Source organism: Patiria miniata, unplaced genomic scaffold, assembly GCF_015706575.1.
Source record: "Patiria miniata isolate m_02_andy unplaced genomic scaffold, ASM1570657v1 HiC_scaffold_2, whole genome shotgun sequence".
In the NCBI taxonomy this organism is placed as follows: domain Eukaryota; kingdom Metazoa; phylum Echinodermata; class Asteroidea; order Valvatida; family Asterinidae; genus Patiria; species Patiria miniata.
The window spans coordinates 15845916-15862864 of record NW_024037058.1 but is presented as its reverse complement, the minus strand read 5'-3'; the positions used below and the strand labels follow the sequence as shown (position 1 = coordinate 15862864).

Below are 16949 nucleotides of genomic sequence, written 5' to 3'. Positions count from 1 at the left end.
GCCGCTTGTCACTTGTCACTTGCAGCTCACATTTTGTGGCAGACAAGGGGTAACATTGGAGAAATTGGAATGTCATGGTAACATTGATTTTCATGTCTCGCATGCATGATTCGTCATTGAGCCAAGTGCAAAATGCCGAAAAGACAAATGTATAAAAAAAAAACCTATTGCAGAGCTGCGATGCTGAACGGCGTTGCTGAATCGAACAATGTGAATTTCACGTTTTCCTAAAAATAAGATGTCTGTTTTCTCAAAAACACTCATTTGATGCTTACCTTAAAAGTTATGGACTATTTTAACATTATGATAACACCATTTCCACTTTTTGTATTTGCCATTCTGGTTTAATGAAAAATGCGTTTACGTGTGTTTTTATTTGTTTATTTCAACTACAGATGAAGATGAGCTGCTGTGAAATTTGGCTCTGCAACATGGGATCTGTCGATGGTGTGCTCTTGTCATCACTATCTCCAATTTATGAGTTCGTCATCCTTGATGAGTCTCATTCATAAACGTCACTGAACAAAAAAACTCTTCTTCGCATTCTTGCCCAAGATGGCACAAATGCAGAACTGTATATGCATTTTGCCGGTCAGCTTCCTACTCATGTGCTATGCAGTGGTGGCCGTGTATCCAGAGTACTTGGCCAACGTGGGCGAGGGGAAGAAGCTCAGAGTGGACGGTAATATAGTGCTGGGAGGGCTATTTCCTATCCACGAGAAGGGGAAAAACGGGAGCATCTGTGGCATCATCAACGAGGATCGAGGAATACAGAGGCTTGAGGCTATGCTGTTTGCCATTGACTTGATCAACAATGACACTAACCTGCTACCCGGAATTACGATCGGTGCTGAGATCAGAGATACGTGTTCTGAGGACACCTACGCCTTGGAGCAATCGCTGGAGTTCGTCCGCGCGTCGTTGACCACGGTCAGTGCGTCTACGTCCCCGGAATGCCCTGCGGAGTACGTCAATAAGACCCGTCAGCCTGGCGTTGTGGCCGGGGTCATCGGTGGGTCGTACAGTACTGTCTCCATCCAGGTAGCCAACTTGCTGCGTCTGTTTCAGATCCCACAGATCAGCTATGCCTCCACCAGCTCTGAGTTAACGGATCGCAAGAGGTTCGAGTATTTCGCCCGGACTGTTCCTCCGGACACGCTTCAGGCCAAAGCCATTGCTGACATCATCGCATCGTTCGGCTGGACTTATGTCTCTACCATCGCGTCCGAAGGCAACTACGGTGAGTCCGGCATCTACGAGTTCACCAAAGAGGCTGGCTTGAGGAATATTTGTATAGCCAGATCGGAGAAGATCCTCCGCTCTGCTGACTCGCAGACTTACGATAACATCATCACTCGACTGAGGAGAAAGCAAAATGCCCGAGTTGTGGTTCTGTTTACTCGGGTCGAGGATGCCAGAGACCTCCTGAGTGCCGCCAAGAGGGCCAACCTCAGCCAAAACTTTATCTGGCTGGCCGCTGACGGCTGGGGAGCCCAAGAGTCCCCAGTTAAAGGTAGCGAAGCTGTGGCCGAAGGCGCCATAACTATCGAGTTGCAGACTAAAAAGGTTGAGAAATTCGACGAGTACTTCTTGCACCTAAATCCCAGGACTAACAAGCGTAACCCGTGGTTCAAGGAGTACTGGGAACAGAAATTCCAGTGTGAGTTACCGGAGATTCCCGAGGAGGGAAGCTGCGAGAAGAGATCCTTAGATGATGGAACTCACCTGCAAGAGAAGAAGACACAGTTTGTTGTGGATGCAGTGTACGCCCTTGTCATGGCGCTGGATCACATGCATCGCGTTGTATGCAATGAGACATCTTCCCTGTGCGATGGTATGATCCCGATAAATGGGAAACAACTCTTCAAAGAATTCGTCCTCAAAGTGTCATTTAAAGGTAAATTTCATTGTGAACCTTACGATAATTTGCATGCGAACGATTTCGTTTTTTGCTTTTGTTGTTGTTGAGGTTCTATTTCAACTTTTGTCAATATCAACCTTTAATATAGCTGATTCAGCTTTCATGCAAATGTGAGTGCGAAGCATCTTCAAATAATGTGACGTCATAAAACATTCAAGGCAAAATTACCTTGGGTGGAAATATGCCAACTTTACAAATACTTGCTCGTATGTCACTAATTTGCCTTCGCCTAGACTTTCACGCCGATCCTGGACCAATCTTTCATTCTATAAAGTGAATTTAAAAGCGGAGTGAATTCGTAATGGTAGCGTTGACCATCACACTGAAAGATATGTAATTTGTTCTGCTGTAAGAGCCCAGCTTCACACGTCAATATCCAGATAATCAACTTAAAAGAGGTATTAAGGCAATTCAGAACATTAAAAAAAACCCACCAAATCAACATTAGATTACCCTTCACTGACGTAAAGGACAGCTGTATAAACTCAGAGCTAGCATGCATCTCGAGTATCAAAGAGTGGCGGATCTAGGGGGTCGAGGGGATGTAGCCCTCCCATTTTGCTTTTCATATTTAAATAGTATAGTTAATAAGCTTTCAAACAACGAAAAACTCTTTCCAATCAGGTAAATATTTTGTGAGTTATGGCCAATTGAAAACAAGCGCCGCTTTTCATTTTGTCAACGGCAACTGATATTTTGACTGCCGCTGTAAGAACAAGGGCCGAGACTTGCATCCGTGAAAAAAGGCTACCAAGTAGAGGGCAGAGACAGAGCAGCACAGTAAACATCTAAGACGTTAACCAAACAGTCCTTGTTAGGAATACCATTGCTTCCAAAATGGATAATTATGACCATTGCTGCAAAAAACCTAAAAATATAGAAAACAACCCGAATAAAGAAAGAACGTTTAAATCATGAAAGAAAGCTCAACCACCCTTACCCCAAATCCATTACATTTTTAACGAATGACAATTGGAACTGTGGACAGATTGAAAAATCGGCACTTATTTTGAATTGGCCATAACTCAATAAATATTTACCCGATTGGAAAGCTTTTTTGGTTGTTGAAAAGCTACTGAACTGTACTCTCCAAACATGTGTCGATATTTGCAATGTATTTTTTTAAAGCTGTAAAAAAAGAGGGCGCTTTGAGTTGTTGTTGTTGTTGTTGTTGTTGGTTTTTTTTTGGGGGGGGGGAGGACATCCTGTATAATAAGAGGTTTTTAACGTACAGACAGTACAGGCGTGAAGGACCTAAGAGACAGTCCCGGAAGGATGGCCGAAATAGTTTTCTTTCTAGAGCTTTCATAGTACAGTTACATACGACAGTAATTTTTTACAGAACACTATCGGCAAATAGCATGGAACGTATGATTTGCATTTCCTTTACAAGTATAAAAACCTAAATGAACAACCTTTCTCCGTGAATTGCAGATATTGTCGACCAACAAGTCAGCTTCGACGAAAATGGTAACGGTCTTGGCCGGTACGACATCCTGAATTTTCGGCGTGATGAGAACCACCCTAACCGGTACCAGTACGTCAAAGTCGGCAAGTGGCACGGCCAGCTGGAGATGGACCTGCAGGCGGTCGAGTTCCATCCGTCGGTGTCGGTACTGTCGGACACCAAGCTTCCAATGTCCCAGTGCAGTCTTCCGTGCAAGGACGGAGAGATCAAACGCTTGCAGGATGATGACGAGATATGCTGTTGGCTGTGCTCGGCATGTCTGCCCCACCAGTACGTGGAGAACGAGCACACCTGTCAGGATTGCGAGATGGGTTACTATCCTACCAAGAACCTGAGCGGATGCTACAAGCTGACGGAGGAATTCATGGAGCTGGCTACTCTATGGAGCATCATCCCTATGGCTTTTTCTCTACTCGGGATTATGGTCACGTGCGCGGTGGCTATGGTGTTTATCACCCACAACCAGACGCCGTTGGTTAAAGCATCCAGCAGGGAGCTAAGCTACATCCTCCTGTTGGGATTTGCTGCTTGTTTTGCCATGACCCTCCCGATTCTCGCTATGCCCTCAGTGACAAGCTGCTCTATCCAGCGAGTTGGCCTGGGTCTGTCCTTCTGCATGTGCTACTCTGCCCTCTTGACCAAAACCAACCGGATCGCACGGATATTTGACAGTGCCTCGCGCTCGGCACAGAGACCAAAATACATCAGCCCAAAGTCCCAGTTAGTTATCTGCTTTGGGCTGGTCAGCGTGCAACTCTTTGGAGAGCTAGTTTGGCTGATTGTTCAGCCCCCAGGAGCTAGCGTCCACTACTCCGAAGCTAGAGATCACGCCATTCTGAAATGTAATATATCGGACGTGTCGCTGGTGGTATCTCTTGCCTACAACATGTTTCTTATCCTTTGCTGCACGGTGTATGCGTTCAAGACGCGCAAAATCCCAGAGAATTTCAACGAAGCCAAGTTTATCGGTTTCACCATGTACACGACCTGTATAGTTTGGCTGGCGTTTGTCCCGCTGTATTTTGGAACAACTTGGGATTTCAGGGTAAGTGATCTTCCTCTTGCAGCAAAAGTGGTGAACTGTTTAGGCTCTATAATAATAATACTAGTTGCATCTTGCATCTTACTGTTGTTTTACACTTTCTTAGAAACCGCAGTAAGCTTGCATCCAGCCGAGTTAGTGGAGCACCGAGAATTTGCCTTAGGGAGGGAGGATGAGGGAAAGGCTCACAGGGTTATTTTTTTCCGACTGGCAAATGCAAATTAGCCAGGGGGCTGCATTTGACGCTGGTAATTAGCAGTGATTGTATATGCATGCAAATCACATTCAGGGTAGGTGCTGAATGGTCGGATATGGGAGGCCAGGGACGTACCCAATTCCTCCCAGGCGTACCCCAGATGCTCCACTGGGTGAGCGTGCAACTTTGACTGGCCCTAGTCCAATCCAATCATTTGTTTAAAGGGTTTACTGAATACTAGACACACGTAGATCAAAATTAAATGATATATATATAATAGGTATACACATTTAACCATACCGTAAAGAATGGAGAAAATGAATACTTTGCAGACCTAGTTTGAAATGGAATTAACGTCACGTCCTTGGTACATCTTTAAATCTGAAATCAACAAAGGTACAAATATGTTTGGTAAATTTATTTCTCATGTGATCGTCTTTAAGCTAGGCCCAACAAATCAGATTAAAAAAAAGATAACAATCCTCAGTTGAGGTACGCCCGCTTGCCTGGGCCCCTTCTAGCGTGACACATCGCCTACATCAATTTCTAATATGTCTTTAAGTGCAAAGTCATAAAAACAGGTGCATTGTGCGAAGCTTCAAAGTCATTGATCAATTAAAGTTCCGGTTTTCATAAATTGTGCACTGATTTGCAATTATTCACCGGGGCAACCGGGCCTCGTGTGACGCGGGCGGGCCGGTGTATTGTCACCTTGAGACCGCCCTGATTGTCCGGCTGAGGACATCAGCCAAGCACGCTGGCATGCACCTGCTTTTCAGGGAGAACATGTGAGGGACCGTTAGGGCTTGTTTAAAAGGGTCGAACTGGGGACCTTGACAAAGCATCAGAAAGGTGAAAGTCATGACCCAGGATTCGAAATCAAAGCAACGTCTAACGTCGAGACAACTGGGACTGGAGGGAACTGGACTCCAAAGTCTTTTTCATCGGAACTGCAAATTGTATTATTTGTGCCGGGATTTGAGTCATGTACAAGCAAGCTGTTACGGCAATTAATGTTTCAGTGAATCATTTGTTGGACACTTTTAAGACATCAGAGGGCGCCGCAGCGTTGTAGTCTATAGTCCCTCACGAGTCAGTCACAACTCCTCCGTTCTAAAAAGTCAAGTTTCAAACTATTTAAATGAACTGTGACAAAAACAGTCCTTAGTAAATGTTTACCAACTGTTGCTTTGTGACTGGACTGTGGAAGGACTTGTGATTTACTTTTGACCCGACTTGCGATTACATTGCGATGGGCTTGTAATGGGCTCGACTACACACTTGAGGGCGGCAGATTTATTCTATTCCAACACTGTTTAGCGTTGTTGATCAGTGTCGCACCCAATCGATTGTGCTCATTCAGAAACAGTGTGCATTGTGCCCCCAATATTTATTTAGTGATAAATAATTAGAAAAGATGCGAGTCAGAAAACAGTTACCTATTGCCTGCCTATCAACGTCCTGTTTGGTTATTTCATCGAAAGACTATATTGATAATGTGCATCGAACGCCAAAATAGTGAAATGCTGATAGTATGGGCCTGGTATATAACCACAAATTCGTGATGTAATTGGCAACATATTCTTAGGCAACTACGGATAACATGGACTCGATGTGTTGTCCCTTGCGCGATTTGTTGCCAATGGTTTATCCCGCCAACACAATATAAACAGCGCCCTCATCCCAAAATATCGTTGATAGTAGAGGGCGGTATTCATTAGGCAATTTTCGCTCTTACCCCCGCCCTGCAAACAGGGCGCTGGGAAGGGATCGATGAGCTTCACGGAATCTTGTGAAGGAAGTGGCGATGGCATTCTGGGTCATTTATCATGACCTATGTATAAAGCATCTGGCTGCAGCTGTTAAAGACCGCGGTTAGCCAATGCGCGCAAATACTATCCGAAAGTTTGCCATAGAAATGCATACACACCATACCGGATGTGATTTCTTTTTCATTGCGGACCATGCGGACACATTTTGAGCGTCGAATAATATGCATTTTGAGCCTTCGTGAATTCGAAACAGAGCCTGAGCAACTGACGGACGTTGAACATTTACAAAATAGATACGTTTTACAGATTTTCCAACATTAAATGCTTCTCAACCAAAAAAAGGGCGCCGCATTTATGAATATAATGGGAATAAAAGAGTGATGAATGACTCAGTCTTAACGGCCGTTTCAAACGTTGCAGGGTCGTGGTCGTGATGACTTGCAGGTCACAGGTCACGCAAAATCTATCCAATCGGAGCGTTAATTCGTCAGCCCTTCCCAGCGTCCTGTTTGCAGGGCGGGGGGTACGAGCGAATAGGCAATTTCGCCAAAAATAACGATACACAAAACGCAGTCCTGCTGATTAACATGTTCAGATTTTTTCGTCGTATAAATTATATCCTGTATATATGGCTTTCCAATCATATTTCGTCCCTAGCAGAAGACAAAGAAGAATAGGTTGTTGGGTAACTCTGGATTTATATCAATAAATGACTGTCCTCAGACTCATTTGAGCAATTTTGTTGTTTAGAGCGTAAAAACATGCACAAAAAGCAAATGACCCTTCTTTATACTACACTCCACCAGTCGACCTTCTGGACGTATTGCCTGCTTGCTTACTCCTTATCACACAGGGCACGATAAATGCAGTTTTGTCATGGGATTCGTTTGTTAAGTAACAGTCAATATTTTGACTAAGTTGTTTTTAGAGTAAGAGAGGGAGCAACCTTAGGACGCATCGACAAAAGGTGCAGTAGATTTTATTTAAAGTAGAATTATTACTTGAAGTGCCGTTTTTGTGTTTCTTTTCAGATGCAATTGACAACCCTTTGCATCACAGTCAGCATGAGTGCCACGGTAGGGCTGGCTTGCCTGTTCGCGCCCAAAGTCTACATCATAGTCTTTCAACCTGAGAAGAACGTTCGACGACTGAACACCACGTCTACTAGGAGGTCACATTACGATGCACCACCCAGAGACGTGGCGAACAACCACAGCCAAAGCGGAAGTAGAGGTATATCATCATTTCCTTGATAATGAATTTTAGGATAGATTTCTGAAACATTTAACCTGCAGCCACGTTAATTGAGCTGCTCAGTGAAACGTTAGTGGACTATACACATCCCTCCCCAATCAGTCACATGTACAGTCACGTGCACGCCGGCATCCCTACATTGAAACAGCTAACTTTTCTCCCGGACGTACATTTCTGAAATTGCTATAGGAAACGCGTAGGTTTGAAACAGGCGCTAGTCTTTGTCTAGGATTTATGGGGCGGGGCCTCTGGATCATGCATTGCCCATGTATTTGAAGTACTTTGATGTCTTGAACGAAACGCAATTTTTTTTTTTTTTTTTTTTTTTTACAGCTGATCAGTAAGCCCCATGTACTCCCTTCTACAAGCTTTGTCACTTACTTTAATTGCTGGTGATTTACATCGCCCGTAAACAATCAATTTCTAACAGTTATGACTCTGCTTTTTGGAAACATCCAAAACTAATAGTTGTGCGATGGATTACTCTGCATATTCGACCATGTTCTTACTTAGAGGGCGCTACATCGTCAGTGTTGTGTGCGAACTTAACTACGGTCTGGTCGTGCACTATATTCAGGCAGGGGGTCTTGTTTGACATTTCTTTGGCGCCACCAAGCGACAAACATGACAGTCACTAAAAATATTTGTTGAAGATTATGTTGCGAATTCCTTTCGTTACGTATTTTCAGAACTTGAGGTGATCATCAGGCGTTGAAAAAAGGAGTAAAAACTTTAATATTTCAAATAAAGAAATTTGATACAAACAGACAAAAATGATCTAAACCCTCATCTTTTCACAGTATTCAAGTATAAGGTTTCACAACTTTAGATTGTCGCCTGAGCGAATCACGTATTCTAGTATTCTCCAGAGCTTTGACGAAATTACTTAATAATTGGATTTTGCAAGATGCTCAAAAAGTATTAGATGGGGGTGAAGTTAATACAAAGTAATATAATCTTTAAAACAGCAACGGAGCATTATTGCCCACGTGCCGAACCGTTACACAACCATTTACAGCGTATCAGTTGCAAATCAAATTAGTTTCTCTTCGCGAAAGATAAATGAAAGTCGTCACGAAAAGAAAACTTACAAGTGTCTCGTTGGAAAAAGTTTAAAACCAACTTACCTTTTGGTTACTATTGGATATAGGCCCTTTTTCGGGTTTTTATTTCACATTTCGTGTACATAACCAATGAAATCCCAGTACGATGGCTTACGTTTCCCTCCGACACAAACGATACCTAAACCGTTTTAATATGGGGTCCCATTTTTCAAGGGCTTTTGTAATGAATTGATTGGAGTATGTTCTCTTTGGGTTTGAAAGAGAATTATATTATGTTTGTCTTTTCCAACGTCTGAAGGGGTCAAGGGTGGGGTCACGAACTTCAACCAATGAGGGGCTTGCTTCTATTTGTCCCTCATTAATCACACCATTATATTTCTGTGCTTAAATCACAAGTCCTTTTTTCCGAATGTATGCACGACAGTTTCTTTAATTTATTGAGCACATTAAAGGTGGAAGTTATCAAAATAAAATTCTTGCTTTCCTCAGTGCCTTACCGGTAAAGATATGTATACCAGAGTGATAAAGTTATGCCTTGCATCCATTTGGAGTTATTGATGTATAGTTCAAGAGGCGGATTAGTAACATTGAACCGTTCATCATCTTTCCGACCGGTGTGGGCGCGCCGAATAAATCATGTCACGTACACAATTTGCCATAATGTCTTTTGCCTTGGTAAATTAATTCCGTAAAAAAAATAACTTCCCAAGATATTTCGAAAGCCATATCTTAAAATATCAGGGATATTATCACCGGGAATCTTTTTTTACAAAGCTGGAAGATAGTGCTAGGAGTTTCTGCAAAGTCCGTTCCTTATCCCCGGCGCCGTCGAATATTACTGGCGTGTCATCAACGTTAATAAGTTGTGGCAAGATGACCCTAATCACTGCTGTGTTATTCAAGTAGGCTCGCCCATTATTACAGATACTAAAAAATATGTCTGGCCTGCCCTGCTTCCTTGAAGCATTAAAGGGACACTCTCCCAGTTATAGAAAGAAATATTGGCTCTAGTCATGTCTTCCATAGTACTCAACATGTCTTCCATAGTACTCAACATGTCTTCCATAGTACTTTTGCATGCACATATAATTTTTTTTTTTTAAAGAGAGAGGCCAGGTAAACCTAGTAAGACCAATAACAGTCAGTAAGTCAGTCTGCTGAGATAGTTACAAAGATGACTGTAGGCTGGCCTTCTAGGACTAGCAAGAAAAAACAAATTACATGGTGCCCCATGCTAAAAGAGTTTTCTTCAAACTTTGAAGCGGTGAATATACCTGTTCATTCTTTGCATGGAAAAGCCGTGTTGCAGCAACCTTGAGGCCACACGTAGAGAACGGAAGCTTTTCGCAATGAAACTGTAAAGGTTGCAAGGGTATTGCACGAGAATATATTCAAGTTGCCAAAGATTGCAATTGCGATCTCGCTTTCACCTCAATCGCGCCTTCGACCCACTTCGCTATAACGTTGAGGTGAATATAAAACATTAGTGTACGGCACCATTTCTGGCGGTCGGTAGCACTCTGAAATGTCCCAGGTCAGATTGACCCAGAATCCAGGTTCAACTTTGTAATCCAGGTTCAAACCCTTTTATGGGTAAAAAAAATGACACTTTTCCGGATCAAAATATGTTTTCCAGGTCATTTTGACCCAGAAAAATATCCTTTTTTGACCCGGAAAGGGGTTAAGCAAATTTGGACCCGGATTCCGGGTCAATCTGACCCAGGAGTTTTAGAGTGTGATACCTGAACAAAACTGCATGAAAGTAAGGTATTATTATGGGGCTAAGGTTCTACGGTATTTCTTAGCACAGATTATTTCTGTTCATCAGTAACAGGTCAAGAGCCATCATTCCATACAATCTGCTTGCGGCAGGTGCTTAGTTGATTATTGCTTAGCGCATAAATTCCCCCTTCGGTAGTTTCTGCTCAGCAGCTCCATAACATGGAGTCTAGGTCCCAGACTGAAAAGAAATTGTTATTCGAAATAAGGAATTCAATGGTATTCTGGAAAAGCTTTTGAATGCACAGAGTCGACTGAGCGAGCTTGAAAGGACCGGTTGTCAGTTTTGCAGGAGTTTTTTTTTTCTCTCAAGATGATGCTAATTGAATTTGAACTAAGTCGGTGTCAAGCCCTTATTATGTATCATATCCTGTGTGTGTGTCGTCCAGGCCTTGATATAGTCACAGGTCAACCCATAACTCCCATCCCCTGGAACTGTCCGTCGTTGGGGTCAAATTGGGGGGGGGGGGACGATGGGTCACAAGGTGACCTACTTCGGTGTGAATATGCCATGGCTGCTTTGCAGAAACAAAAGACATTACAATTTTGCAGGTGGCAGTTTGATATCAATTTCTTTCTGGCCAGGCCAACTTGTTTTCAGCATATGGCATGCATCCCGGTAATGTGAGTACGCAGTTATGGTTTGGAATCGAGGAACGCCAGGCCACAACACAAGTGGACTTGTGTAATTAGTGTATGACAAATGAACACGCAACTTTTAGTGTGGGCGTGCATTACGTACACCCGAGGACAGACAGACAAAGGGAGAACAACAGATCCTTTCAGTCCTCATGAGTTGTGTCTTTTGTTCAACACGGTCCTCGATCGTGCGTTTGTGTGCTTAGTCTATGGGAGAATGTTATAGGGACAAAGGAAAACACTATAGGTTGTCCTCGAGAGTATGGTAAAACACGACTGTGTGTTTTGTACATTTTTTTTCCGGACGCACATTTGGCTTAAATCGAGTGATTAATGGCCCAGCATGTGGCTGTTCCAAAAATGGAACACCGGCATGGAAACAGGCACCTAAGATATCACATTGAACTCAACGCAATTTTTTTTTGGTTTTCTTCATTTTATGCAGGAAGATACACGATGCGGTTCAACAACCAAACGACACAGTACGACAGTCAAGATACGGAGGCCGAGACAAGCCAAGCATTTTTGTAGCAATGTTGCCCATCGTGTTAAATTGCACATTTCAAAACGCAATAGCTTAATAATGTACATGTACAGTCACACAGACTACTCAACAAGTTTTGTAACCACATTTGTAACGTAATAAGTAATGGAATTTTGTTGGTCGGGATAATGTTCATTTTATACAAGAGGATTTGCCCTTCGCCGAGGGAATAACTGTAATCCTAATCGTCCACTGGTTATGACGCCTGAGCAAGTAAGCAGGTGGTTGTGGTTCTTAAAAAGGATCTTAGAATTTAAAAAAATCCTTAAAAAATTCGAAGCGTTTCAGTGCGAGCAGAACTTTGTCGTCGAAGGGCAAACCCCTTGGCATGAAACCAATGAGAAGTTTCAAGTAACGGATGACACTGGTCTATGAACGTAACATTACTGTTGCAACGGAGGATACATTGTACTAAATATAAAATTTCTTGAATGTAAATTTAAAAAAAAAAATGAGCTAAATGGAGGGTATTTTATAAGTAGACATTGACGAAGCAGAAAGAAATGAGAGTAAGATGCCTGCAGCTTTAAGGAAGCCATTAGAGTGCACTCGAACAACAGCGGGGTAATTAGTATTGATGTGGCCATTTGAAAAGGAAATGCGTTCAGAAATGGATGCCTGTGAATTTACCTGACACTGAAACTCAATCAAGGACATCATAAAGTGACTTCAGCGATGTGAACAAAAAGAGAGGACGAGTAAACAGAATTAGACGACTGTTTTATGAACGAGAATGGGTGGTTTTGGGATGAGGAAACGCGATTTTGCAATGGCATTTTCGGCTCCTGGAAACAACTAGTTAAAAAAATATTTAAAAAAAATAAAAAAATAATCAGTACTTAATTAATAAAAACGCGACTATTATTGGCACTGGCAAAAGAATGGCCTGAGCTGTAAACGTTGTTGATTCAAAGAGCTTTGATGAAAACCAGGTGCTCAGCTCAAGTCGTCTAACGTGAAGAAAAAGACATTATGAGAGCATTGCTATTTCGACAAATCTTCTGCACTGAAATTTCAGACCACAGTCGGCTATTTCAAGCACCTGACTTCGCTGTTGTATGACGACTATTTTGGGGACAGTGGACCCGACAAAAATGACAGTGACATTAATGACGATAACATCCAATTGTCGTAATAATTTCTATCACGATGTCGCTGAAACTTTTTGAAACACAATTCCATTTTGTATTCAGTGTAAAAATGTAGATACTGTACAGTAGTGGTAGAAGCCCAGACCAGAATCTATTTACAAAGGATTTTAGTTTTTCTATCAGAGAGAATATAATGTGTATTATGTTGTTAAGTAATAACGCAGCGCCATGATCTATCTTGTACATTGTTTAATAACCGTCCTTTGAAGCAATTGAATTAGCTGATGTTGACAGAGAGACATTAATGGAAATTTGATGCACAATTAATACACGACATTGACTGCAACGGACCTTTATTGCGTTCTTTTAGTACTAAAACAAATTTATCTATGCCAGGAAGGTCAGTTCATCAAATTTTGATTGATGGCCACTTTGTTGCCAGACCAGCCAGACATTTGAGTAAGATATACAAAAAGGATGTGGCTGAATATGCAGAAATTGTACGAAATGTCCATTAGTATCGTGTAAATTGCCATTACTCAATGTATACGTGATTGCAGTTTGGTTGTGGACAGAATTGCTGGAATTGTGTGTACGGTAGGGGATAACATGGTTCCAATGCATGGGTTGCCTAAATGCATGATTTCATATTGAAACGTGGTTTTGACTTCCAGGGGACTTTGATTTCAAGCTGTTTTTCTCCAAAGGTGTCATTTAGTCTGACATCTTAAGTTGACAGGTATAGTAACGTACAGATATCATAAAGCGTCATGGGGATTGGGGAGGCCTGGGGCCCTTCGCGCCTTTTTTTTACCCGCGCATTTCCGACGAATCGGAATGGCCAATTTGATTAATTTTGTTTTGGTTTCCACTTAGGGCGAAATGCGAGACGTCCTGAATTTTTTCGCGATCTAGTAATGTGACCCTGGGTGATTTTAATTTTCATTTAAACCGCCGTGCGGGAATTACCAAAAGGTTGATATAGATTTCTCTTCTGGCTCGGCAGTCGCGTGCGTACTTATTTCTGTTACCGGACAGCAATCCGATTTAGATGATTGGATATATCTTGCTGCCTTGTTAATTGAAACCGACGTAGGTTACTGAGGGGGGTACGGTATTCCAAGCCAACTGACATACCGTGCGCTGCTCTCGCTATAGCAAGCATGCACGGTAACCTTTAAAGCCTCGTCAGATGTTGCTTTTCTTTCTCATTTCTTTCTTAAAGACGATTTAGACTGACTTTACCGACTTGGAGACAAGAGAACGGCCTCAGACGAAACTAGACAAAGTGACAAATGTACGAACGCACGGACCAATGCTGAGGGATCAAAACATAGTTGTAGGAGAAAGTCTACAAAGCTAATAAAAGTTTCCTATATCTCTCGTATGATTATGAATATCGATGAAGTTATCCTAATCGAAACTCAAAACTTAGGGGGGAAACGTACACATTTTTAACAAATTAAAAACGGTATCTGTCGTGATGCTCCACGTATTGTAACTAAAAACTGCATTTGAAACTAGGCTAGTTTCTATTTATATAAAAAATATTTAATCATGGAACATGTACCTAATCGTTCGTGAATCACAGAGACAATGCCAAATAAGCGGTATAAAAAAACCGCCCCCGGAAAATTAGGTGTTATCTTTGTCTGAGTAAATTTGGTTGATAGGATTGCACGGGTACCATGCTGGTGTTTGGCCTATATATTCAGGTTTTAAAATGACCCCCATTGTTTCAGCCCGGATATGCATCTGAAACGCCGGATATACCAATACAGAGTGTGCCAACAAAGTGCAACATTCAGAAAACAAATAATTAAAACCGTAATTTTTTTTTCTTCAATGAAATTATACATTACATTAAGGCCTGACTATTTCCTCGATTCACTCCTTTTTACCCCATTCCATTTGGGTCCCTAGATCCAGAAAGACAATCAATTCAGTGAAAGTGTGTATACATTTTACTTGGGACACACTCACCTAGACACGCTGAATCTGGGTTAAGCGTTGAATAGGCATTGAATCGGTATTGTAGTTGATGACATCACAGGTGAGAGTGACAGTTTTAACTACATGTACTTGTTTTCTGAATGTTGCACTTTTGTTGGCACACTTTGTACATGAAAACAGGGCCTCATAAAATTGCAGTTCTGTTGTAAAACTCTGTTAAATTAACTTCATTGTGAGACCCGCGCGCAATAGCGCGGTCTACCTCAAAAAATGGGTTCTGATTAATGTGGTCGCCAGGTTTGACACCCGAGACTAACACGACGAAAGGCGTTCGCCCTGAGACATCAAAAGTCAACGCAGACAACTAAACAATGCATACACAGGCGGAAGACCGAATGAGATATTTGTACAAAAAAAGTTAAGTATTGTTCATAAAGTTTTTGTAATTTGAATTCGAAGCAGCACTATTAATTAATTTAAAGACGAATGTAATAAACAAAAAGTACAAGCATAACTGGAAACCAAACGTTAAATTGTGTACGAGTATTGTGTGATTTTAGTGTAATACACATGCGTGAAACATATCACGTGAATGAATAAATATTAATGATTTGAAATAACTTCTTACACTTTATATTCCACGGTAGATACCGTGGCTTAACTGTGGCGTGCTATCAACTTATCCGGTGGTCCAAGTGCTGCAGGTTGCTGGTTCGAATCCCTGAAATTTTACATTTTTATTTGTTTCCCCAAAAAGTGAATTTTCTTTCCCTAAATTGTGTTTAATCAAGTCCTACTGATCGTTAAATAAAGTTCACTTTTTTGTCTCATACGTGGCTCTGGAGGTTTTTTTTTAAGGGACCATTCCGTTACCAACTGACGCATGCGCATACTTGGCTGCAGAAAAAAGTAATTGCGTCCCCGTGAACTCTTGGCCTGGTTCCCTGACCTGACGTTACACTGACGTCTCTTATTACATTGTCACATTAAAAAATAGAACATCATGAATACAATAATTGTGCAATTGATTATTTGACTAGGATTGTTCTGGCTAAAACAGTAATAGAATCATTTAAAATTGAGGGAGGTCTTTCTTACAGGCGGGATAACCAACTTATCGAGAGAAAAATGAATATGGATTGTACTTCTTAAAAGTTTAAACTCGATTTATATTGTGATCAGTATTATCAATATGCAATTGAGAAAAAAATTGTTAAAACACAAAATCGAACTGCCAGGTTAATGACCAACCAAGATTTAGTTTCAGTTCCTTATGCTCAGGGTTTCCAAATGTAACCCAGCCTAATCCGGTTTTTTTCAATCTTAAATTGAGCCGGAAAGGGTGTCAATATTTTTGATCCGGAAATATCTGAGTCCTCCGGCCCAATGCTGCAGTTTCCCTGGATCTTTCCCGTTCGTCCTGAGTCATACGACGCGGCCGACAACAAGCACAAGTTGCAAACACATTTTTCCGCTTCGTCATTATACCCCGTCGCCTTAAAGTAATCAAATCCGGTAATAAATGCCGCTAGTCGGATAGTATTCCGCAATCGAAGACATCTAGCAAAACGAGCCCCCCCCCCCCGACACTACAGGGGGCTAACATATATCACCTCACCCAGGCAACTTCCCATCAGCACATCCTCCTCCACCGTCTTTTGTTTTCTTCTACCGTCTCGGTTCCGCCGACCTATCGCGAATTCCCCCTACTCGCCGGAAAATTTAACCAGACGAGGGTTATTTTGCCCTTAAGTGGACTGAATATCGAGTCTGGGATCTGGGCATATCGATCTGATGAAGGTGGGGAGAGAAGGCGGACCGCATTTAGTTCGACTGCGGGGCAGTATTCAATTTAGGAAGACTGTTGTTCCTTTGCATTCTGTTGATTGCAGTTTTTGTGATGTTCGGTGAGTGAATTTAGTGAACAAGAGGAACAACTGAGTGCATAAAGAGACAATAAAATAACAAGCCGACTTACTTCGTAAGGCGACACGTATAAACAGCTATCAACGTTATTTTTTCCCTCCACAACACATAGTAACAGCACTGCGATTTAAAATATCTCCTCGAAAATTCTAATATAAAAAAGTTCTTTAGAAACAAACCCAAATACACATACAAACAACACCATCAACAACAGCAAATCCAACATTAGCAATAACAACAAAAAGTAACAACGTATGTAAAAAAAAAAAAAAAAAAAATTCAAAATTCATTTTGTGAACT

At 41.8% G+C, this 16949-nt stretch overlaps 1 protein-coding gene across 1 annotated transcript; it reads left to right on the top strand.

Annotated features, from left to right (window-relative positions):
* The first annotated feature begins 402 nt into the window (after nucleotides 1-402).
* Nucleotides 403-15507, top strand: LOC119726671 (metabotropic glutamate receptor 3-like). The gene is made up of 4 exons (XM_038198448.1): nucleotides 403-1897; nucleotides 3356-4434; nucleotides 7431-7632; nucleotides 11581-15507. Exons 1-4 carry the CDS (start codon nucleotides 556-558, stop codon nucleotides 11664-11666), a joined length of 2709 nt encoding a protein of 902 aa, XP_038054376.1. The 5' UTR covers nucleotides 403-555; the 3' UTR covers nucleotides 11667-15507.
* Nucleotides 15508-16949: the final 1442 nt, after the last annotated feature.